The sequence below is a fragment of the Notamacropus eugenii genome, chromosome 6, assembly GCF_028372415.1.
Source record: "Notamacropus eugenii isolate mMacEug1 chromosome 6, mMacEug1.pri_v2, whole genome shotgun sequence".
NCBI classification, from domain to species: Eukaryota; Metazoa; Chordata; class Mammalia; order Diprotodontia; family Macropodidae; genus Notamacropus; species Notamacropus eugenii.
Window position 1 is genome coordinate 30,249,369 of NC_092877.1, and position 26,652 is coordinate 30,276,020.

General features: G+C 39.9%; 1 protein-coding gene across 5 annotated transcripts in view; it reads right to left on the reverse strand.

Annotated features, from left to right (window-relative positions):
* Positions 1-26,652, reverse strand: part of NAV2 (neuron navigator 2) — a 446,141-nt gene that overhangs the window by 257,078 nt on the left and 162,411 nt on the right. For all 5 annotated transcript variants that reach the window (XM_072619354.1, XM_072619352.1, XM_072619351.1 and 2 more), the window contains exons 5-6: positions 16,142-16,412; positions 3,624-3,778 (exon numbers count right to left, since the gene is read on the reverse strand). In XM_072619354.1, coding sequence (XP_072475455.1) covers positions 3,624-3,778; positions 16,142-16,412 — 426 coding nt within the window. The remainder of the gene's footprint in view (positions 1-3,623; positions 3,779-16,141; positions 16,413-26,652) is intronic.

Below are 26,652 nucleotides of genomic sequence, written 5' to 3' on the forward strand. Positions count from 1 at the left end.
AAAAGTGTTTAGTGACTGCTATTTCCCCCACCCTTGACAACTTTGGCTCTGAGTCTTTAAGCTAATAGTCCTGATCAGTTCATCAAAAAACCATCCTACTGACACACATGTTCAACAGGCCTTGTTGTCAAGTCACGCAGTGTGGTTGATATTCTGTCCTTAATTCATATTGCAGGAATGAGATTAAAGCCAAATGCCGTTCAAACCACTAGAGCAATACCAGTTAAATGCATGTGACCCACACTCTCTTCCTTCTATGAATTTGTTCATGTCATTCTTGTGTCCAGAACACACCTTCTCTTCCATATTTCCACCTGTTGAAATCTCACCCATCCTTCAAGACTGAACTGAAATCATACTTCTTCTTAAGAACCTTTCAGGATCCTTCCAACGAAGAGTGAGATTTTTTTCCCCTTTACCACAGCACTTTAGAATGTGTCAGATTTCCTCCCTACAACTAGATTATAAAGTCCCATTAAAACAAGGCCTGTGTCTTATCCATGTTTGTATTTTTCCTGTAGTATAACAAGTACTTTGCACATCATAAGTTCTGAACAGACATCTCTTGAGTTCTAATTAATATCTGCAGTCTTCTTTTTTTCAAGGGAAACAAGATCAGACACATTCTGAAAAATAAAACATGATTACGGAGCTCAAGAGAAGTCAGTAAATATAGAACTAGATCAGACTTAGGTTTTGTAGAATATGCTTCTTTCTTCACAAATCATTTTAAACTTAGGTAGATAATATTTTCTATCCTTATCAAGGATATTTTATTCCTCTCTGAGTTTGGTTCCAGTAGCTGGTGACATGATTAAAAGTACCAAGAGTGTCAGAATTATTGTTAAATATGGAATATGTTATGGTGCATCCCTCAGAAAAATGGTGAAGAAAATTGAAATTAGCCAGTATGCCAAGTACACTGGCTCTTTCTCTGACAAAAATGAAGAGATGAGCTGGGGGTATATGTGAATGCTGTATGAAAACAGTAGCTGGTGGTGCATGGATCTTACCACCCCTGCCATCATGGTTAAATCTACCATTAGAAGATAGAAGAAATTGAAAGGCCAGTAAAACCTTGCCCGTAGTTCAACAATAAATGAGCTAATCTATAGAATAAAATTTTTTAAAAAGATGTGTTACTTACAAAATTTATAATTAACAGTATTCAATATTGGTCTAAGCTACATTAGGTAAAAGAATAATCAATGAAAAAAAGATTTGAAAAGATGCAGTAACCCTTCTCCTGCTTCTAAAACCCCAAATATGGATTGATAATATCCTGAATTTGTCAGAGATAGAAGTAAATACAAAACAAATTGTGTTCTTGACATGATCATTTTTTTTTAATGCTAAGTGACATTTGACAAAGGAGCTCCGCTAGTAGCTGGCTTTGACCACTAGGGGCTTAAGGTGATTCTCCACTGCTGAATTCCTTGTCTTAGCTACATGGTGTCCATGGCTGGCTTCTACTAAAGCACTTAGACCTAGCTCTCCACCTGTGTGCCACAATCCACTGCTGTTGGCACCTGAGTAGCCCTGCCTCAACATCTGCCAACTGTTTGCCACTTACACTAACCAAAGCATGGAACAGATACCTTGTCATAGGATGAGGAGTCATAATCTTGCCATATCGCTTGTGTGGATCTACTCATCTAAGCTGGATCCCAAGACACTATTTCCAGCTCATTAATTTGGAACCCCTTAATTGCTACCTATCCCCTCCTGTTTATGGGGAATTCCTGGACATGGAAATTTGGCATTAGTTAATGGGAACTGCCTAGTCCCTTTTGACTGCAGCTTGTATAGGTCTTTTAACTTGGATTTTGCATTTGCTTTGACTCTCTAGTCTTAGAGTTACCATGCATACTTCCAAGGAGTAGCTGACCCGCTGACTGTGTGATCCCTTGTGTGTGCAGAATCCTACCACAGTAAGAATTCTCACACCTAGTCAGACTCCAGATGCTGGTATTTTGTAATCTCTTAAATCTTCTAATATGCTAGTATCTAATCTTGGCACATTTTTTATTATCACAGATGGAAAGTGGCAAGGGTGGGGTAGGCTTGCTCAAAGATACTACTGCGTTATTGAAAAGAACACTTAGCAGCCTGATACTCCAGGACAATCTGGCCCCACTTTCCAGTCTTTCTCAGACTTTCCAGTCTTATCTCAGAATGCTCCCCTTCACTGGCACTAGACTCTACCCAAAGTGTAGAGTATCTTTCCTCCATCTTTGCTCACACCATTCTCTATACTTGGAAAATCTTCTAAACTACTCTTCCTTCATTTCCCCATGCTGAAATCTGCTCAGTTTCTTTAAGGCTTAAGTTAAAAGCCTTCTCTGATTTTCCTCCCCTCTCTGCTTCTCACTCCACCACCATTCATTAAGTAATAATGCTTCTCCTCTTGCATCTCAGAGAACTTAGCTAGGAATTCTCACACACACTTATCATGAATAGTTAGTTATTTGCGCATTCAATGTGACTGACAACTGAGGAAGGCAGAGACCTAGTCTTATTTCATCTTTGCATTGCCTTAGCACTTAGCACCATTTTCTCTGCATCCAGCAGGAGTTAAATAAATGCTTATAGAAGTCAAGAGAGATTTGGAGCCCAAAAAAGGAGAGAGGGAAGTGCCCAATAACCATCCATATGATGAAGGGTCCAGGACTTTGGAGAAATCATAAGAATTCATGGGCTTGCTAGGATCTACCAAGTGAGTCTTTTGGGTCTCACTGGACATTTGCTAGCTCTCTTTCCGTGTGTGTGTGTGTGTGTGTGTGTGTGTGTGTGTAGAAATATTGAACTATAAAAGGATGGAGGTGTTAAACTCTTGCCTCATTAAAGAAGGTGCTTAATTTATATGGTAGTACAAAAACTGAGAAATCACCATCATTTATATTGGAGACAGAATTACCATCAGACAAACAGACCCGAACACTCTAAATGAAAACAGATGGGCTACTCTGAGAACACTAGAATAAGTACCTGCTTTCAATACACACACACACACACACACACACGCGCGCGCACACACACGCACACACACACTATTCACACCTCACACCTCTTCTCTTCCCTACGTTCTGAGGATACAGCGATGCCTGGATCAACAACTTTCCTGAGAATAAGCTTCTATTACTCAAAGGGAAGTCAAAGGAAGCTGGGAAAAGTGTGGTCCCCTCAGGGCTAGGCCAGTGGGGGCAAAGGCTGAGGACTAGAGAAGCAGGGGAATTTCTTAGACGTGGAGACCTCCTGAAGCCAGCTGGGTCCTGGCCCAACTCCCCCAGGAAAGGTACCATCCGGACCTCAGGTGTGTAGTGCTCCCAATTGACCAAAAAGGCAAACATCTTAAAAGAGGTGAACTAAGTGGGCTGCCTGGCTGGCCCCCAAGGGAAGCAAAGGTGACCTACAGAGAGAATCAGAAACCTGGAATACAACCGCATGCCTTTGACATCATTTTCAGTTCTGGGAATAACATTTCAGACAATTCAGTATCTTAGATTCCCCCCCCTCCCCCCAAATGTATTCCTTTTAAAGTTTTTACCTGGCTTGTCAACCCTTCTCCCCAGAGATTTAGAGCAAAGGCAAAAAGCTAAAAATACTCCGAGAAGATGACTTACCTTGCTCATTGTTTGGCGGGAGGGGTGGGGAGTTAACAGGCTTGGATTTGTCATAGTTGTTAAAGCTCTGGCTGCGCCGGTTGTTGGCACTAACAGACCCACGAGTTTTGGCTTCGCTGCCTGCAGCTGATACCCTCGTGGTAGGACCTGGGAGTCTGAAATGGAAAAGTCAACAGGTAACTGATTTGGTCTGGCCAAGGAAGGGGAGGAGAGAGGTAGCTTAGGAGAGAGGGCTGCAACCATGCAGGAGCTAAGAACAGGAGAGCATCCAGGCTAATTGCATCTGGAGAATTTAAATCATAGGCAAACCACAGCAAATATTTAGGGACTAGGAACAAACACAGAAATTGATGGGAAATGCCTTGAGGACAGTAACACAGCTTCATTTCTTGTCTTTGTATCTCTAATAGTCAGCACAGTGACTGGAATATCCTAATCTTGTTGAATGAATGAGCCAATGCTCAAACATAAACTTTGAGTGGTTTTACTTTTTAGACAAACACTTAGGAGTGTTTTCTCTGAAAAAAAAAAACTGCTTAAAAATGTGAAGTTCAAAGTATCTCACAATCAGAGTTGATGGAAAGGGACACCCCCAATCTATACTTGAGCAAGAATCTCTTCTTTATCACAAAGCATCAGTGGAATCCTAACTCCAAGCAGAACAAATCTAACCCCTCCATCCACACAACAAGGTTTCAGATTCTTAAAGACAGCTGTCATGGACACCCAAACCTTCTCTTCTCCATGCTCTCAATCCCCAGTTCGTTCAACTGATTTTTATATGATGTTCTCTACAATTTCAGCACCATCATGGCAATCCTTCTTTGGAAACTCTCTAGTTTATCAACGTCTGTCTTGAAATTCATTTTGCTTTTCATCTTGGTTGTATATTCTTTCATTGGCAGCCAATTTCTAATTACACTTAGGTGGATACATTAAGAAATACGGAATGATAAAAAGGATGTGGGTGTCAAGCTCTTGCCTTGGTTCTTAAAGGAGGGACTTACTCTATAATGACAATAAAGAAATTGAGAAATCACCATAAAATATATTCAACAGAGACAGAATTACCAAACACAGAATGAAAACAGATGGGTTACTTTGGAAACATTAGAACATATTAGTACCTACTTTTAATATCTGATCAATAGCTTTCTTAGGGATTTTACACTGAAGTCAGTCTCCTCAGACTATGAATTGTTAAGTATGTACAGCTCTTCTTACAATATTATCTATTTGCTTAAAGACAATCATTCACTTTCTTTTAAATTATACACACACACACATATATATACACACAGATACACACATGTATATATATATGTATGTATGTATATCTATCTCAATTCTTGGTTCTAGGAAGGACTCTGGTAAATTGGTTGACTTTGGACATCGAATCATTGGAATTTTCTATCTTTTCTCAGTATCTTCTTTGACAATGTTTGAGGTTCACTAACCTTCACTAACCTTCACTAACGAGGTTAAAAGTGAATGTCATTTACGTAACCAGGCTTACAACTTCAGCACCACCAAATCTGATCATTTCTACTTTCACAATATCTCACATGTAAGTCCTCTTTTCTCCACTTAGATAATTAATGTCCTACTTCACCCTCTCATTACCTCTATAATTACAAGAATCCTCTGTAGGACCAAATAGAAAATACTCAGTTTGGCATCCAAAGATTTTTAGACCTGGATCCTTCCTTTTCAGTCTCCTCCTCCTCCTTCTTCTCTTTCTCCTTTTTCTTCTTCTTGCCCAGGGTCACAAGGTTAGTAAGTGTCTGATACTGAATTTGAAGTCAGATTCTCCTGACTCCAGGGCTGGTGCTCTATCCATTGCATCACCTAATTGTCTCTTTCTTTTTCTTCGTTAACCTCCACACATTCTCTATTCTGCTCCAATGGCCTTTCACACAGGACTCTACATCTCCCATCTCCACACATTTACACTTAGTGCCTCTATGCCTGGAATATTCTGTCTCCTCAATTCCCTCACTTGGTTTCCTGAGCATCCTTCTGGTCTCTGATCAAATTTTCTCTTTTACAAGAGACCTTTTCCCAATTCCCCCTCAGACATTAGTGTCTACTCCCCTGAGATTAACTCCCACTGACTCTATATAGATCATGTATATATCAAGTCACATTGGAACGCAAGTCTCTTGAGGACATGAGTGTTTTTGCCTTTCTTTATATTCTGAACACTTAGAAAAAGTGGTTGGCACATAGCAAACACTCAATAAATGTTTTAACTGATTTTTGATTGCATATGGGGTCTCACAGTCAGCAGCCCTGTGAAGTAGACACAGTAAATGGTACTATTGTTATTTTATAGCTGAGAAAACTAAGGTTCTGAGAAATTCAGTGACTTGGCTCTTGGTCCCCCAGGTAGAGTCAGAGGCAAGAGTTAAAGCCAGGCGGCTCTAAGTTTAAGTCCAGAGTTCTCTCCATTGCAGTATACAGACTATCTAGGCCAACATTTCAGTCTGGGAGTTTCATGGCTGGTTGTTTCCAATAATTAGAGATCTGCACAGTTGAGTTTATATGGCCACAGACATTCCAGCCGCCTTTCATTAGATCAAGTGATAATGCTGAACGCTCAACTTTCAAGAGCATAACCATCACTTTCCATGTAAATTGTTGAGCACCAGGCAATGATGACCACAGTTGGAAAGCATTATGTGTATACATATACATGTGCAGCCACCCTCTTTAAACATCTTCTTGTTGGCAGAGCAAGAAAGATGGCTGGAGAGAAAATAGAGAACATGAGCTGGTGTGAGGGGCCATAAAATTTATATTGCTGAGACTCTTAAGCAATTCTCTGATGACTAGCCCTGGATGAGGGAAGGAGGGAACAGCCCTTTTCTAAAAAGTGGCAATAAGAACTGAAGACAATCTATTCCCACACAGCATTGAACATTTGCCTCAATGAGGGGTTTCCTTTGTCCCTCTTAGGGAAATCAATTGCTGCCATAAAGGCCAATTCCAAGGATGATACAAAGTGGTAAAGGCAAGTGGGTTGGAGATTTTCAAGGGTGTAGCAATTCCAGTGTAACTGGAAGAGGAAGTAATAGCTTCATTAGCAAAGTTCTGCTCTAAACCTCTCTTAATTGAGGAGACACCTCTCAGAATCATGCTACCTTCTGTTGCACAGTGGTAGAAATACTTGACTCAGAAAATCTGCAGCTAGTGTTAACAATGACAATAATAATAACTAATATTTCTATATTGCTTACCATGTGCCAGGCACTGTGCTAAGAATTTTACAATTATTACCTCGTTTGATCCTTACAACAACTCTAGATGGTAGGTGTTATTAATATCCCCATTTTACAGATGAGGAAACTGAGGCAGATAGAAATTAATTGACTTACTCAGGGTCATACAACTACTGAGTAAGTATCTGGAGCAGATTTGAACTCAGGTCTTGACTCCAGACCCAGCACTCTATCTACTGTCCATTTTAACTGAATCAGATCATCCTCATTAGAGGATCCCTGGTGCTGGTTCTTATAAGCTATGTGGAATGTCTGCAATTGGCTAGGAGGTGTCACAGGAAGATTCCAAACATGGATGCATACTTACCAAACCAGTGAAAATGCATGGAATTTGGGGGCTAGATGTGTTTAACATCTTTGCAAATTTGTGTAGTGGGCTTGATAGGAACACGAATCCTCTATGCTGAGCCTGGAGTTCAGAAGACCCGAGTTCAAATCCTAACTCAGCCCCTTACTATCTATGAGATTTGTGATCCTGGTCAATTTACTGAACCTCTCTGAGACTCAGATTCCTCTTCTGCAAATTGGGGATAACAATAGTTTCTTCACTTACAATTCTGGTGAGGAGGCGATAAGATAATGTAGCAAAAAATGCTTTACACATCTTACAAAGTAGCATAAAATGCTTCACACATCTTACAATGTAGCACGAATTGCTTTACACATTTTAAAGTGGGTTATTATCGCCATCATCAACCTGGCTAGCATTGTCACAACTGGCCGATATCTGTTCAGGTAACAATGGGCAGGATAAAGCATGAGGTAGGGGTAATGACAAACAAGGAATGCCATGAGTGATAAGCAGGTCTGCCTCCAATCGTGGAGGGTTAGGGAAGATCTAAGTCAAGGAGTCTGAGATTAGTGCTATCACCAGCAGGGCCAGAGATAGCATCAAGAATCAGTCTACACCAGAAGCTGCTTTGGACAGATTCTCTTCTTGAGTGGGGTGTTGGATCCTGTCCGAGCATCTGAGAAGAGCCCAGGTGGCCATATCCTGATGGTGGAGTCCTTTGCAGGTGTATAAACTAGTATTTACCTTGTGTATTTACTTACATGTGTATATGTTGTTTCCCCTGACTGAGTATAAGCTTCTTGAGAGCAGGGACAGCTTATTGACCTTTTATTTCTAGGTCCAGAAAGAGCTGCCTAAAGCAGTGGCTAAAGGAGTGTTTATAAACTAATCAAAGCAAGTCTTAGTCACTTGAGGGATCCCCCTCATCACATGCATCTATTTGCTGATGCCCAAATGCAACATTCCATTTATCATCTCTATCCCTTTGAACAAACTATTCCCCATGATAAGAATATATTCCATTTTTACCTCTTCTTTTTGGTTTCCCTAGCTTTCTTAACGGCTTAGTTCAAGTGACCTTCCATGCCCACTATCACCCTAAAACTTCTGCTCCTTGTAGCTAAACTCCTAGAAAAGACCATTTATAATGGATACCTCCACTTTCTCTCTTCTCACTCTCATCTGAAACCTTTACAATCCAGCTTCCAACCCTATCATTCCACTGAAACTGCTCTCTCTAGTTACTAATGATCTCTTAGTTGACAAATCCAATGGCCTTTTCTCAATTCTCATTTTCCTTGATCTTTCTGCGGCTTTTGACACCATGGATCACTCTTTTCTCCTTGATACACCATTCTTTCTTAGTTCTTCTTCAACCTGTCTGACCACTCCTACTCAGTTTCCTTTACTGGATCTTCCTCCAGACCACATGTTCTAACCACAGGTATCCCTCAGGGTTCTGCTCGGGGTCCTCTTCTCTTCCTCATCTGTACTACCTCCCTTGGTGATTTTAATTACCATCGTGATACTGATGATTCTTATATCCATTTATCCTGCTCTCAGCTCTCAGTTGACCCCCAATTTCACATCTCCAATTGCCTTTCGTACATCTCAAACTGGACGTCCATTGGACATCTTAAACCCAACATGTCCAAAACTAAACTCATTATCTTTTCCCTTAAACTCTTTCCTTCTCCTACCTTCTCTATTAATGTAGAAAGCAACAACATCCTCCCAGTCCTTCAGGTTTGCCACCTAGGAGTCATGCTGGACATCTCATTCCCCTCTCATCTGCTGTATCTGAGCTTGTGCCTGTTGATCTCACTTATACAACATCTCTCATGTGTGCCCCCTATTCTCCTCTGACACTACTACCACCCTGGTGCAGGCCCTCATCAGCTCACAGCTGGACTATTGCAATAGCCTGCTGGTAGGGCTGCCTGCCTCAAGTCTCTTGCTGCTCCAATTCATTCTCCATTCAGCCACTAAAATGATCTTCCTAAGGTGCAGTTCTGATCATATCATCCTCCCTATCCCCATCCTCCAACTCAATTAACTGTACTGGTTCCCTACTGCCTCTAGGACCAAATAAAAATGCTATTTGGCATTCAAAGCCCTTCATCACCTAGACTCCTCCTACCTTTCCAGTCTTCTTATACATTATTTCCTCGACATATACTCTTCAATTCAATGACACTGGCCTCCTGGCTGTTTCACCAACAAGACATTCCATCTTTCAGTTCTGGACATTTTCTCTGGCTTCTCCCTATGCCTGGAATGCTCTCCTTCCTAGGTTCCATCTATTGACTTCCCTGGATTCCTTTAAGACCCAACTAAAATCCCACCTTCTACAGGAAGCCTTGCCCAACCCCTCTTGATTTCAGCACCTTCCCTAGGTCAATTATCTCCTGTTCATTCTGTATATAGCTTGCTTTGTATATTGTTTGCATGTTGTCTTCCCCATTAGAATGTGAGCTGTCTTTGATTCTTTCTGTGGCACATAGCAGTGCTTAAAATGTCTTTTGATTGACTGATGGAATACTTGGGAATCTACAACTAGAAGGAATTCTAGAGATAGTCTGGCCCAATCCCCTTATCTTGCAAATGAGAATAGAAGCCCAAAGTGATTAAATCCTTTGTCTAAGATCCCATAGGAAATATATATATATATACATATATATATATATAAAATAGAGGTAGGATTTGAATTAACATGATCTATCCAGTGCTCTTTCTACTACATTAAGACTGAAAAAAACCAAAAGAAAACACAATCATTAACATAAAAGATGTGGAAGGCAATAGCTGAAAGGCAAAGGACTATCCAGATCCTACCTGGATGCTACCTTCCTCCCCTAGTGTACACTGTCGCCTTAAGGTCTCACTCACAGACAAAGCCTAGTTCATCAAGCCTGGAGGGAGTTCTCATCAACTACAAATATTCCTAGCCTGTTCAGGCCAGTTTCTCAGTTCCTTCCAGACATCCATACATCCCTCTGAATGAGGGACTTAGAACAGAACATGTCTTCTTCCTGAGACAATCCCGCCACAACCACTCTCAGAAGTTCTGAAAGGGGTGAGATGTTAAAACCACACAGGCGAGGAACTCCTTGGGTTATACAGCCAGGTTCATGCTTCCCTCTAGTAAAGATGCATGGCATTTTCAATGACGGAACATCTCAGAAAGGTTGAGAAAAGTGGCCAGAATCAGATCACCATCACTGGAAGTGTAACCAGTGTTGGTTCTTATAATCTATACTAATGACATTCAACCTGAAGGTGGGTTTCAAATTATGAGAGCATACCCCAGCTGTTAAGACTGTTCTTCTCATGTACTTTCCCCACTTGTACTACCTTGGATCCAGCATAGTTAACTGCTGGCTCTGCTGAGGTTACTAAATAGTGGGCACAATTTTCACCAAGTGCCAGGCAGTGTTTTCCACCTGTCTAATACCTGGGTCTAAGCTCAGGGAGTGATTTTCCTGTTGTCAGCTCTGATTTTTTTCTTTGGTGCCAGAAACAAGTCACTCTTGTTGTAGAGACACTCAAGCACTGCTCCCACAATTTCTTGGTGCACAAGGGGCATTTCTGCCAACCCCTTAACTAAGAGTAATTACTTCACATGCTAGGATATCTCTCTCTGCTCTGCCCTCACATAACTGTCATGATAATGGAACAGGTACCACCAAAGCAGCAGCTACTCCAAGCATTTCCCCTTTTGCTGAGAAGAGGAAGTAAATCAGAGGAAAGTAAATAAACTAGATGTTGCTCATAGTAGGAGACTTGTCTGGACAACACATTCTTAAAAGAAACCTGACTTAACAAGGCTCTGTCTGCATTACCAAGCAAAGACTTACGTAATGACTGGGAATATACATATGGGCATTTTAAAGCCCACCTGTTGCTTTTTTTAGTTAAATGTAAGGAAAATGACTTAACAGAAAAGGAAAGAAAGGTCATCTGTTAAAAGTTACAATTGATTTCTTTAATCTGCACAGAGTGGAGAAAAGACTATAAAACTGTTACTCATTGCATGCAACCTGCAGGCGCTACCAATTTCTCCCTTGCCCAACATGCTTGTAAGAGAAGAGTGTTTTTTCTCCCACTACCACTTCAAAGGTTAAGGGTGGGGAGAACCGAGCATAGGAAGGGCAACAGCTTGTCTGCATATGTTTGGAAACTTGTAGGAGGTCCAGCAAAAAAGTCTTTTCTCCAAACATCATTCCATTCTAAATTCCATGTTACCACCGCATCCCCCTTTTTGCATGCAGGATTATATTGCTGTCCCTACCAATTTCTTAAAATACTCATGGGAAGTTTTGAATTGGCAGGGCCTGGTACAGCAGATCAGCTCACAAAAAGAATGGGGTGTACAGAGGATGCATTCAAGACACCGGGAACTCTGCTCAATCTGGGAGCATACCAACATTCCAAGAAAATGTGCATTCTTTCTGTCGTTGCTTTGGTTTACACAGCCATGGTCAAGAGGAGCAGAAACTATCTCTGGCATTGCCATGCCCAGGAAGGCTACATTCAGAATACTCCTGGTTTGTTTGAATCTAGTCTGCGCACTATTGCACAGGAATGCTCTGAGGTGTTCTCAGGAAGAATTTACTATCCATCCATATTGTAGCATGGGTTTCCTTGACTAGTAATATGTGAGTGCCTCCTCTACCTTTGGAATACCCAGAATCAGTCATTTATTCAGCTGGCATGAGGCCTTTCAAAGCAGTTAATTCTGGCTAAAGAAGCCTGCCACTAGCACCAAAAATAAGCCTGGACTATCACTAGAATTCTAAGTTAGCTTTATGCCTGTTAAAATAGCAACACAACCCCCTAACCCTTGGGGCACTCCAGAATAAAACAAGTATTTCAAAAGAAGATAAATTCAAATCTTAACAAAGAAAAATTCATCCATTAGAATACCCCATGGGACATTTGGAGCAAAAGTTCATCAACTGTAGGGCAAAGTGCACGAAGTAAACATACAAATATCAGAAGGCTAACTCAAATGATGATTTGAATGGCATTCCTGAGCTCTGTGAGGAAGTCCTTCTAGGACACAGTGTACAAACCAAGCTAGGAATCCAGGAAAAAACAGCCAGTTGTGACCATTAAGGATCTGCAGGGAGATTAGATGTTCTAGGCTCTCGGTGCTTCAGGGTGCAAAAAGAAGACAAATATCTGTACTGAGGTTTGATCTCATCTCACTTACATCCACAGTCAGGTCTTTATTGTCCAGAGGAAACACCAACCACTTGTTAAGTATTTCAACCACAGAAAACAAAGGTGTCAAAGATACCAGAGCTGAGCAAGGTAGAAGCAGAGTAAGGAAGGGAGAAAAACTCACAAAATTAGAAGGCAAATTAAAATAAACATAACCAAAGCAACATACACACATACACACACACACAACACCACTTTTCAACACCTTCTATGCCTACTGTGTTTGAGCAGCTCTCCGATCATAGGTAAACAAGACCGTCATCTTATTTTGTTAACCTGAATTCCAAACATGCAATTGGGGGGAAAATCCAAAAGGAAACTGGGCAAAAGCGGAGGGTAAAGGCTATTGGGTTAAACCATGCTTTGCAGAACAGGAAGAAACTCTAACCTAGAGGTTTTTTTCTGACCCAGAGTGAATCGGATGAGTTTGCTTTGAGATGGGTCCCTGGATGATGCACTGCACAACAGGAAAAGAGAAAAAAAGTAGAAGAGATAAGTGAGCAGAGAGAAGATATGTTCCCCCAAATAAGTCACAACTTATAGGACACTGATGATGGACAGAAATGGCCCATTCATAGTTTTCTCTTTTTACCTCAGTGGCTCACAGATTCAGAGGTAAAAGGGACCTCACTTGTCATGGAGTCCAGTCTCCTCTTCTTACAAGTGATTCAGCACAAGTCCAGAAAAGTAAAAATCTTGCTCGAGTTCAAAAAGGTAATAGACAAGAGACAAGATTCAAAACCAGGCTCTCCAATTCCAAATGTACTACTCTCTCCACTGCACTTCTCTACACCACCAACCAGGTCATTGGGATCTGACTTCACTAACATAACCAATTTCCATTGAATTGATGGAAAATTATCCAAGATATTGCAAGTAACAAGACAGATTTTCATTCTTGCTTTGCGTACAATTTCTTGGTCTACCTTATTTTTCCTTGCCTGAATATATATGTATGCACACATAGGCAGGTGTATCATAAGTATTTGTATTATTGGCCACTAGTATTTCTATGGGGGATATAATAACTGTTGAACTACTATATTTATAAAACATCGGTATTTAAATATCTCCTTCAGGGCTTCCATAGAGTATTTCAAATTAATGAATAACATCTTTGCTACCAAATAAGTTTATGAACATCATAAGCTTACATAGTTACCCTTTCTTTTTGCTCTCTGGAGTGTGAAAGCAGCCATTTAAATGGAGAGCTTTTTTGGATCGTGTTTTTGGACTGGATCTGTGCTTGTATCAGCACAGGAAACAGCCTGGTACCTCCTCTGCAACTTATCATTTGGAGATGTGCCAGAGATGGCTAAAGAGACTTGCTTAGGATCAGCCAGCCAGCTTGTGTCAGAGATGGGACTGGAATCCAGGTATTGGTGACTGAGGCTCAAGATCATTTTTAGTATTTCTTCTTGTTTTTAAATGGAAATGTATTATCTACCAAATGGGATGAACAGTTGAAATGGATTGTCTACTAGACTTGTTAGTCCAGAAATAAGTACTTGCTCCTCTGTGATGAATATTATCTAAGCCTAATTAAAAGGGTAAATTTAAAATAACTTGAACTTAGCTTTGCTGCCCTAAAAATAACTTAAAACAATATTCTTAGTCTTTCTCAAATACAAGAAGTATCTAGGGATGTCAAACAACTGGAAAAAAAACCCAAACAAACAAGAAACTTGTGACTAAATCTGATATCTAGTTATGTGCAGATATAGTCAAAGAATAGAAAAGCCCTGGGGATTTGCCCTTATGTTATAGACCCTAAAAAAAATACTCATGATGCCACAATCTAATTATTGAAATGGCATATGGCTTTAAAAAGAAAACAAAATGAGAAACCACTACAAAAGTACACGTCTGATGCATGGGTCACGAGAAGAGCTGGAATATGACAACACCTCATGTAGAACACTAACTGTGAAATGGCATACTGATGTCAGGAGGATTCGGACGGGTTATTCTGATGAGTTTTCATAAAAAGCTTCCCTGGCTTTCTCTCTTTTTGTATAATCCATATGAAAAGCTAGAAACTTACATAATGTGCTAACCTCCAAGGGGTATCTGAGAAAGAGAATATAAATAACTTGAAAGCAAAATTCAAATGATCTTATAGACGATGTATTCTTTACTACAGGCTTGTGAAGAAAGCAAGGATGTTGGAGGACATGGCCCCTGCTTTTAGATTACAGTCAGAGAAGAAAGTCATATCAATGGTCTTTTGGTGTTCTCATCTTTAGAGAGACATGAGATGGAGAATCTAGGACTCCTATCCAATATGGCAGCTCTGACCTTAATCCCTGTGTAGATTGTTTTAGATTCTGACTAAGCAACAAGGAATCTTTCCTCTTACCATATTACCTGTGGCCCTTCTGAGATATACCATGTATGTGTGTGTACCATATATGTGTCATATTTAATGTAGACGTTTGCATATATAACTCTAAATATGCAACTTATATATAACTTGTGACTGCATTATATATAATGTGATCACTATTTATATTTATTACCTATTATATTATTATAATATATTGTTGTTGTTTGGATGTTTCAATCATGTTTTACTGTTTGTGACCCCATTTGGGGTTTTCTTAGCAAAGATGCTGGAGTGTTTGTCATTTCCTTCTCCAGCCCATTTTACTGATGAGAAACTGAGGCAAAGAAGGTTAAGTGACTTGCCCAGGGTCACACAACTAACAAGTATCTGAGGACAGATTTGAAATGAAGATGAGTCTCCATGATTCTAAGCCTAGTGCTCTATCCACTGCGCTACCTCTCTACCCGTTATATTATATATTATTATAGATTATATATTTTATATTTCTCTATAAATATATATACATGTATATAAAATTATATATATAATCAAGGTAGATATAAAAGCAGTAATAATAACAATAGTATTTTATAAAATGCTTTACACACAGTGCCTTCTTTGATCCTCACAAACAGGCAGAAGTTACCAGGTGCAAAGACAGTTGAGTGGTCATGTGGTTTAGTTTAGGAAAGAGTCAGAATCTCTCCCTCAGAGAGATCTGGGTTCAAACCCCGACTCTGCCACTTACTACCCATGTGACTTTATGTAAGTAACTTGCCCTCCCTGGGCCTCTATTTCCTCCTCTATTAAATGAAGGCATTGGACTGACTCTAAATCCTAACAGCCCCGGAGATAGGATGTAGAGGCATGATTATCCCCATTTCACAAATGAGCAAAGGGAGGTTAAGAAAAGTTGACTCTCTTGACCAAGGCCATGTAGCTGGTAAGTGGCAGAGATAAAATTCCAATTTAGAATTTCTGCTCATGAAATCTAAAACTCTCCCTTAGCTGTCTTCCCAAAGGAAAGTTTTTGTTTCCACCTCCCACTTGCCATCATGATACCCTAATATATGTAAAAGAGAAATGTAAGAGGTCTCTGAAGTCTATGATAAGGGACATTTTATTACAGGCTGGTATGAATTTGATAGACACAGAATTTTAGGTGAACTAGTTAATTACTTTTGACTGCTGACACCCAAACCAATGAGCAGTTCCATCAATTCACAGAAGACTGGCTTGTTCTATCTACTTCTACGCTGAAGACATCTCTCACAGGCTACCAGGAGCCACTATCACTGAAGATCTTTAGAGAAAGAACACATTCCATGATAGAAGCTCAGAAATGAAGAGAGCTGTGCTTTAAAAAAAAAAAAAAAAAAAAAGGAAACCCCACCTGGATTGCATTTCTGGCTGTGCTTTCGACTGCTGATGTGGAGCTGGTGGGTGCTGCTGGCACTGGGTTTGGGGGGTAGCCAGCCCCTGTTGCTGAGGCTGCGGTGCCCCGACTTGACCCTGGTAGGGAGATGTGGGCAGCTGGGATACCACTGTGGTGGGGACTGGCTGAGATGAGTGATGCTGTTTCTGGGGTTGCTGCTGCTGTTGCTTGTATCTGGATAGGCTGAAAAAAAGGCCTAAAATGGCCTTCAGGTTTCCATTCCGGATTTCTGAAAGATAATAAAAAACAGCTTGTCAGAAGGGCATCTTTCCCTTGGGTCTCATTCCTCTCCTCTAAACCAGTGATGGTCCCTTTCAGCCCGCAACTGGAATTGCATTCCTCCAGGATAAGGCAGACTTCCTGAAAACTTAATTGGTATCACAGTTGCTTAAAACTGAGCTTTAACCACAAAGAAATTATTATTTTTTTCCTCTGTAGTGGATACATTAGAGATAAAAGGCAAGTTCCAACCTGGGGCTGGCAGACTGTTACTAGACAGTTCCTGTTAGAGGACAAAAAACTCAAGCATCACATTTGTGAAAGAAGCGAAGTGACCAACCCAATGGGGGTGACGTCTGCAATCACTGAGCCAACTTATTCATTTCTATGGAGGTCTCCATCTTCTGCTTTCTGTTTTTGGGGGGGTTGAGCTATTGGTTCCTCTCCCCCTACCCCTTTCCACACACCCTCCTCCCAAGTAGCAGCCCTAGCATGGTGGATAGAGAGAAGTCCTCAATGCCACCTCCGACATATACCTGCCATATGACCCTAGACCACTAGACCATTAGTTACAGGGAAGGTGCCAGCCTCCATTGGTAGAGGGAGCTTCCTCCTTGGCATTCCCAATGCTAGTGGGAATAGGTCTAGTCCCTAGAGAGGCAACATGGTACCATTGGTAGAGAGTAGGTTTCTGAGGCAGGAAGGCTTGGGTTCAAGCCCCATCTCTGACACATACCAGCTGTAAGACTTTTAATAAATCACTTAACCTCTCAGTGCCTAGGCAACTCCCCCAAACTATAAGTTACAGGGAAGGTGCCAGTCTCCATTGGTAGAGGGAGTTCCTTAGACAGCGAAATCACAAGATAAAGGAGAAGATACAATGCATAACCCAAATAATTATAATGATTCTTGTCCTGTTCCTGCCCAATAATCACAAGAAAATCATATTTCAATTTGCACTCAGAGTTCATCTGCTCACTCTCTGGTGGTGGACTGAATTTTTTCATTATGAATCCTTTGGAATTGTCTTGGTTCCCTATATTGATCAGAGTAGGCAAGGCTTTCACATTGGATCATCATTATAACGTTGTTACTGAACACAATGATCTGGTTCTTTTTACTTCACTGTGAATCAGTTCATATGGATCTTGCAATGCTTTTCTTAAACTATCCCCCTCAGTATGTTTTATGGTACAATAGTATTCCATCATAATCATGTGACATAACTTGTCCAGTCATTCCCCAATTGATGGGCACCTCCACAATTTTCAGTTCTTTGTCACCACTAAAAGAACTGCTATAAATATTTTTTTACAGATAGATCCTTTTCTTTTTTATTTTTTTATCTCTTTGGGATATAGATGTAGCAGTGGTATTGTTTGGTCAAAGGGTATGCATGGTTTTATAGCCCTTTGGGCACAGTTCCAAATTGCTCTCCAGAATGGTTGGATTAGTATACAACTTCGCCAATAGTACATTAGTGTTTTAATTTTCCCATATCCCCTCCAATTTGTGTCATTTTCCTTTTCTGTCAGGTATGAGGTAGCAGCTCAGAGTTATTTTAATTTGAATTTCTCTCATCAATAATAATTTAGAGCATATTTTATATGACTATAGATACCTTGATTACTTTGTCTGAAAACTACCTGTTCATATCCTTTGACCATTTATCAACTGGGTAATGGCTCTTTTTCCTAAAATTTGACTCAGTTTTCTGTATGTTTGAGAAATGAAGTCTTTATCAGAGAAACTCAAAATAATTTTTTTCATAGTACCGTATTTTTTTCCCTCCACCTTATTTGCCACTGTTTATGCTATTCTCTTTCTCCTTTTATCCTGTTCATTCTCAAAAGCGTTTTGATTCTGATTTTTACTTCCCCCAGTCTTCCTTACCTTCTATCACTTCCTCCCACCCCCACTTCTCTTATGCCTTTCCCTTCCTACTTTCCTGTATAAGATAGATTTTTACACCAAACTGAGTTTGTATATTACTCCCTCTTTGAGTTAGTTATGATTAGAATAAGGTTTATATGCCCCCCGCTCTGGTTCTCCCATTTTACTCTCCACTGTGAAATCTCTTTCAGGTCTCTTTTATGTCAGATAATTTATCCCACTATCCCATTCTACTTCTCCCTTTAGCCTTCTTCCAGTGCATTCTTCTTTCTCATTTCTTAATTTTATTTTGTTAATCTTACCATCACAAGCAGACACCTCTGCCTTCTGTTTATGTATACCCTTTCTAATTGTTTTAATAATGAGAAAATTCTTATGAGTTAGGTGTTATTTTTCCATGTAGGAAAGTAAATAGTTTAACCTTATTAAGTCCCTTATGATTTCTCTTTCCTGTTTGCCTTTTTATGCTTCTCTTGAGTCCTGTATTTGAAAGCCAAATTTTCTATTCAAAGTTGATCTTTTCATCAGGAATAGTTGAAAGTCTTCTATTTCACTGAATATCTATTTTTCTCCTGAGAGATTATACTCAGTTTTGTGAGGTGATTCTTGGTTGTAATTCTAGCTCCTTCACGCTCTGGAATATCATATTCTAAGCCCTCCAATACTTTAATGTAGAAGCTGCTAAATCTTGGGTTATGCTGACTGTGGATCCACAATATTTGAACTATTTGTTTTTGGCTGCTTGGAGCATTTTCTCTTTGATCTGAGAGGTCTGGAATCTGACTATAATTTTCCTGGGAGTTTTTATTCTGGGATCTCTTTCAGGAAGTGATTGGTGGATTCTTTCAATTCCTATTTCATCTTCTAGCTCTAGAATATCAGCAAATCTTCTTTGATAATTTCTTGAAAGATGATGTCTAGGCTCTTTATTTGATTATGAATTTCAAGTTGTCCAATAATTCTTAATTCATCTCTCTTGGACCTATTTTCCAGATCAACTGTTTTTCCAATGATATGTTTCACATTCAGAAGACTATTTTTTCCCATTCTTTAGATTTTGTTTGACTGTTTCTTGATATCTCATAAAGGCATTAGCTTCCATTTGTCCAACTCTAACTTTTAAGGAATTATTTTCTTCAGTGAGCTTGTGTACCTCCTTTTCCATTTGACCAATTCTACTTTTTAAGGAGCTGTTTCTTCAGTGAATTTTTGTGCCTCTTTTTTTCAATTTTGTCAATTTTGCTTTTCAAGAATTGTGCTTCTTTTACCATTTGGCCTAGTCTTTTTTTAAGGTATTATATTCTTCAGTATTTTTTGTGTCTCCTTTACCAAGCTGTTGACTGGGTTTTGTTTTTTTTTTTAATGTTTTTTAAAATGATTTTCTGGTATCACTCTCATTTCTTTTCCCAATTTTTCCTCCACCTCTCTTATTTGATTTTTAAAATCCTTTTTGAGCTCTTCCATGGCCTGAGACCAATTCATATTTTTCTTTGAGACTTTGGATGCAGGAATTTTGACTTTGTTGCCTTCTTCTGAGTGTGTCTTTTGATCTTCCTTGTCACCATAGTAATTTTCTATAGTCAGAATTTTTTTCTTCTGTTGTTTGCTAATTTTACAGCCTATTTCTTGACTTTTAACTCTATGCTAAAATGGGTCTCTGTTTCCGAAGTGGAGGGAGCGCTATCTCAAGCGTCAGGGTTTTTATTGTGTAGCTCTTTTCAGAAGTAATTTTGGGAACCTATAAGTTTTTGGTTCTTTCAAGGTGATATGCTCTAGGAAAAGGTGTGTTTACTACTCTCTTGCACTGTGCTCTGGTCTGCAAGTGACCACAAGCATTCTTTTCAACCCTGGAACTGTGACCAGGGTCCCTGCTTCCCTTTAACCAAAAGCTCTACTGTGGTACTACTCCTCTTTGCAGTGGAACTAAGACCCAAGACTGTGACCCAGATCTGAGTATAGGCAATGCAACAGAATCTAGCCCCTGGTGCCAGCAAAGGGATCCCTATAAATCCCCTTCTGATCCACTGTCTGATCCCCATACCCTCAGTGAGCTGAGAGGTATGGAAATTGCCACCTTCATAGTCACTCCAAGGCCTGCTTCTGGTTTGCTGGAGCCTAGGCTGCCCTGGTGCAACTTGTGCTGGACTGTACTCCTCTCTCACCCTGGTGCAACAGACCTTTCCTACCAGTTTTCTAAGTTATCTTAGACTGTAAACTTGTTTCACTCTATTTTTTTGTGGGTTCTACCACTCTAGAATTTGTTTAGTCATTATTTAAAAGTATTTGGAGGGGCTTGGGGGAGAGTACACGTAAGTCCCTGCCTCTATTCCACCATCTTGACTCCACTGCATCTTCCTCACTTTAGATTATAGGAACATAGAAGTCATCTAGTCTAATTCATTCTTTTAAGAAATGGTGAAACTGAGGCCCAAGTGAGTTCCTCAAGTTCACAGAAGTAGCAAGAATCTAAGGTAAACTCAAACTCAAGTCCCATACAGTTTGAACTGGGAGCTGTTTAAGGAATATTTTGTTCTAAGAAAATGATTCTCTTACATCCAGTGTTTTCTTAGGAGCTGGTCTAAAACTAATCTCTTTTCTATATTTCTAAAAGAGGAACAAGGGAAGAAGATACAAGAAAAAAGGAAAAAAAGAATCTCCCAGCACAATGGATTTATTTTCAGATGATAAATTCCATCTCCCTCAAGCTGCTCATAACAAGAAACAGAACAGGAATAAAATATTTGTTAACAGACAGAGGCAAATGAAAGCAAGTGATTTTTGTTCCATATGCAATTCCCTCTCAGTTAAAGCCAGACATCTGATAGATGGGTCTTGCACCTGACCCTGGAAAGCTAACCCATTGGGGCTGGGCCACCCAACAGGAAGAACAGACCAGGAATGGGGTTCCTAGGAAAAGAGGAGGACAAATTCCTTTCAGTTCCAACCTAGTAGAAGCCTGCTACCTGGGGGGTATCTAGGGGAGGAAAGAAAAATAAGCCGCAGAAAACTTTTCCCTCCCCAAAGGGAGATAAAAGGTAAGGAAACGCATCCCCAGTCCTAGTGAGCAGGGAACTCTGCCTAAAGAACAGTGTGCATCTTTCCCCAAGAAGTGAGTGGGGTGGGGGTGGTGATAGGGATAAATCTATGAATGAACTCCTTTAAAGAGCAAGCCATATGTTTACAACAGGCCCCTCTTCTTGCTCATTTATTCATTAAAGAAAGGAGTGGCAGTTTGCCATTGTACTCAAACCCTGATGTGATTTGCTGATTAAGACAGTCTGGATTACTTCCTGTTGCAGTTTTCTTGACTCCAATTCTCTTAAAGGTGCTGGAGGTTGGGGCTGGGGAAAGGGATGGGGAGTGTGGGAAAGGAGACAATACACAGGAGCAAATTCCCTCCTTAAGGATATACGGCCTGTTAATTGTTTAGTCACCTGAATGTTACACTGCTTAACTCTCCCCTTCCCGGCTTTACTGTTTTCATTAGAGACATGGTATTTTGAATTTTCTGGAAAGGCTGAATGTTCCAGTTGAGATTAACAAATGCTATGAAAGTTGAGACCTCAATTTTGGGCAACTGTTCACATAATGCTCTGATTTTTGACCTAGAACCCATAGGACATGGGAAACAGTATCCAGGACAAGGGACAAGGGGCAGAGCTCCAACCCCCAAGCCTTTGCTTCCTTCTCCATTGGGAAAAACCAAATGGTCAGAAGGAAGAAGTAGATAATTAGCTAGGGCATAGTGGATAGAGTGTTGAGTTCAAATCCTACCTGAGACATGAATGAGCAGTGTGACCCTGGGAAAGTCACGTTAATCTTTGCCTCAGTTTCCTCATCTGTAAAATGAGGATAATACTAGTACCTGCCCCCTTCCCCTAGGATTCAAATAAGATTATAACTGTAAAATGCTTAACATAGTGCCTGGCACATAATAAAATAAATGTTAGTGATGACGATATCGAGATCATATTTGTAAATGTTTTACAGATGTTAAAAGTGCCGAATCAACGCTAGCTATGATTGTTGTTAGACTGTACCTCCAGATGAGTGCAGTCAGCTTCTGATTCAAATGGGTGACAGAGCTTGGTAAATGCAAAAGGGCATTGGACTCGGGGTTAGGACAAAGGGGTCAAACTTGGATGCATACAGCCCAAACTAGATTAAAATGTAACTGGGAAATATTTAATAAAATAAGTAAAAACATAACAAAGCACAGATAATATTAATTTGTGACTAAGTCAATAACCGGCCCACAAGGATCCACTTCTATTTGAGATAGACACTCACTGAGTTACAGGACCTGACTGTGCCTGAAATGCTTTCCCTTCCCATCTCCGTCTTTTTTTATCCCTCACTTTGCTCAAGAATCAGCTAAAATGCCAAGTCTTCCTGGTTCCTCCAGTCATTGGAGTCTTCATTTCTGCCATCATTCTCCTTTTCTATTTATTCATAAGTTGTCTCCTCCATTAGAATGCAGACTTCTGGAACATAGAGACTGTTTTCAGGATGTTGCTTTTTCTTTATTTCTTTCGTATTTCCCAGCTATTAAACCCTGTTCCTGGGAAATATTAACCACTTGTAAATACCTATTGATTAATTGCTATCTGATTAACCTTGGGTATATCACTTAATGTGTTCAGGCCTATGTTTCTTAGAAAATAAAGGGACTACACTAGGTGACTAGAACCTTCCAGTTCTAGATCCATGATCCTATATTCTCCTTCTTTTGGTATTTGATGATTTCTTAATCTGCTAATTCTACATAAGGCAAGTCATTTGCCCTTTGGGGCCCAAGTTTCCTCAACTACAAAACAAACACCATCTCTAAGGTGCTTTCCAGCTCTACCATTCTAAAGATATGTCATATCTATTCTAGTTGGTCCACTCTTTAGAGCTGACATTTTCCCTTACATATATTCTACATACATATATATTACATATATAACTTCATATCTTTTAGTTGTTTTAGGATATAGCCAGTGGTTTTTCCCCCCTTGTTTTCTCCTTTTATAAAGTAGAAAGTAAGAGGAGAGCAGAATCAATCAGTCAATCAATAGATATTAAGCACCTACTATGTGCTGGACACTGTTCTAGGTGCTGAGGATTTAAGTACAAAGAATGAAACAACCCCTACTCACAATGAACAGAATTTTATAACTAGGAGGCAAACATTTCTTGAGCATCACAGGATTCTGCTTTAATGCTTCACTGTGGCTGGGCCCTGACCTTGGATTCTTCAAGAACAACATGTTCCAGCAGGTCCTCTATACTTGAAAGACTTTGAAAATGGACCAGTTATAAACCAAGTTACTATCATTGGAGAACCTGCCTGGCTCACTTCAGAAAGGCTTATCACCAGATGTTTGGCCATTAGATAGGTACTAAAGATACTTAATTGTGGTATGGTATGCTCCAAAATGTATTGGGTCAAGACTAACATGGGGTGGGTGGTATTGGGCTTCACTCACCCAACATTTGGTATCTACTATGTTCAAGGCACTATACTATGGACCTGGGACACAATTTATTCAGTCAGTCATTCAACAAGCCACTATTAAGAACCTACTATTTATAGTATACTGTACTACAAAAATATACCTCTGCCTTGAAAGAACTTACATTCTCCTTGAGGTAGAGTGCAGCAAACATGTAGAGTAAAATATATATAAATATATAATTATAATATAAAATTATATATAATTTAAATATATAAAAAGACCAATTCGGGGGGGGGGAGGGGGCACAGGAGATATCCAGACCAAATGCTCTAGAAAATGTGGAGGACAGAGATAATGCTTTCAGTTGCTGACGGTAGGAAAAAGGGAAGACAATTACGGCTTTCTAAGACTACAAATTCCTGGTAAAGTACTGAGAGTTCTCTACAGCAAAGAAATCATATTCCCATCCCTATTCTAAAACTCAGTAGTGGCAGTGGCTTTTTTAGGACAGAGAAGCAAGAGCTAAAGAGAAATTATGTCATGACTTCTCTCAGATTTTCCAAAATAATGTGTTCAATTCTTCTTACATTTTCAGACTATGTTTGTGAATGTGCCATAAAGATTGTCAGCCAACTCTACAAGCAATCTCAAAAAAAAAAAGGCAAGCCACAATGTTTTCCTGATCATTATTCTTACATTCAAATAATTTTAGACCCATAGGTGAATTTCAAAGATTTAGAATTAGAAGAAATCTAGGAAATTGTTAAATCCAGCTGCCTCCTTTTACAGATAAGGAACGGAGGCCCAGAGAGGTTCAAATGACAGCCCAGCATCACATTGGTAGATAGTAAGTGAAAGAGTCACGATTTGAATTCTGGTCCCCAGACCTTAAATTGTTTAACCTGCACTACACTGCCAACCCTCCTCACCTGCTGAAATTGAAAGCAAGGGAAATGACTTTCCAAGGTTACACAACTAGTGAGCAGCAGACCAATTTAGTAGATCATAGGCTGTTAGGGTCATAGATTTAGATCTTGAGAAGATCTTAGGAGATTTTCTAAATAAAGAAAACATGGGCCAGGAAAACTCAATCACTTGCCCAAAATGATATATCTACCAAAGTGAAGACCCAAGATATAAACACAGATACTCTGATTCTAGATTAAAAGTTCTTGCTACTACATTATTTATTATCTCTCATATAATGGTTTCCATCACAATTTATACTTCACTACAGTTCCTTTGGGTCCTGTCTTCCTTGTTGATTGGTTGTAATCTATGTAGATCCTATAAAGAATAATGTTCAAACTGGGATGGATTTTGGAGAGACAGAATGGGATTACCCTAGGCCTGGCTCCCCAGACTAACCTCATTTCCTTTTTTTTTTCTGAGAAGTTGCCCCGATTGACAGATCAGAATAATGCAGTAGACATAGGATGGAGTGGCCCAAAAGTTTAAAACCACACTAAAACTTTTGGGCCACCACGTAGGTGTAGAAGTTCATATTTTGTAAGGAGTTGACCTTCTTGCCCCTAGTACTTCTGTTCTTTGATGGTTTTATTGAAAGAGGAGAGTCAAAGGATAATAGCTTGAGAGGCTAAGCAATTCAACCTCCTCATTTTACATGAGGTAATCAGGGAGATTAAACAACTTGCCTAAAGGGTCAGTGCCCTTGACTCCCAAGCCAGTGTTTCTGCCACCACAGCACAGAAGTGACCACACATTGATCTCATAAATGGAATCCATCTAGCTCCATGGTCTATATCTATCGCTAGTACTCCCTGAGCTGTGTTATTTGGGTCCTGGAACAATGGCTAGGTGCCCTAAAAGACAAGTTGACACATGACCTCAAGTCATTTAAAATGCTTCCAAGACAAGATGTAAACACACTTATCTCCCTAGCATTTTTAGTCCCTGGGAACGGGTGGAGGGGTGTGTATCTTTGGGAGTTTCTAAAAGCTGATCTGTTAGTTTCATCTCAAATGAAAGATAGGAGAAAAAATAAACTTCCCAATCAGAATAAAACCAATGAAACAGAATAAATTACATTCTTGTTGTTGTTGTTGTGCAGTCATGTCCAGCTCTCTGTGACCCCATCTGGGGTTTTCTTGGCAGAGATACTGGAGTGATTTGTCATTTCCTTCTCCAGCTCATTTTACAGATGAGGAAACTGAGGCAAACAGGGTTAAGTGACTTGCCCAGGGTCAAACACAGCTAGGAAGCCTTTGAGACCAGATTTAAATTTAGGAGGAGTCTTCCTGACTCTTGGCCCAGTGTTCCATCCACAGCACAATCTGGCTATCCCTAAAAAATATGTATTTTTAAAAACCCACAAAGATCAGTAACTCTTCTTTTATTTCTACAGGGATGACAAGAAATGTAAGGAAAAAAGTACACTGCAAGAATGTAAATCATCCCCACCCCCCATGTGTCCCAAAGGCCACAATCCAGTGTAGAAAAATCTTGGGAAGGTTCTAGATTTAGACCTGGAAGGAAGTCCTGGATTCAAATCCTGACTGCTCCTTGCTAGCTCTGTGATCCTAAACAGACTGCAATCTCCCAAAATGTCCAAAATGGGAAAGTCTTTAAAGGTCACAAAAGTTAAAGAAGGATACCTTTTACAATATCCCCAACATGTGGTTTTTCAATAGAAAAATGATGGGGAATCTGGCACCTCCCAGCTCATCTTATCCCACTTTTGGACAGTTTCAAGTGGTAGGAGGTTCCTCTTTATGACAGGATGAAATCTGCTTCTCTTCAGTTTTCTATGCATTGCTTACACTTGTTTCCCTTATGCAGACCATCCCTTACCTGACACCTAGGACAAATTATACAATTTTTCTGATAAATATTCTTCTAGCCTCTATATGAAGACCTCTAGTAAGGGGAAATTTCTTAACTCCCAGTCCATTACAC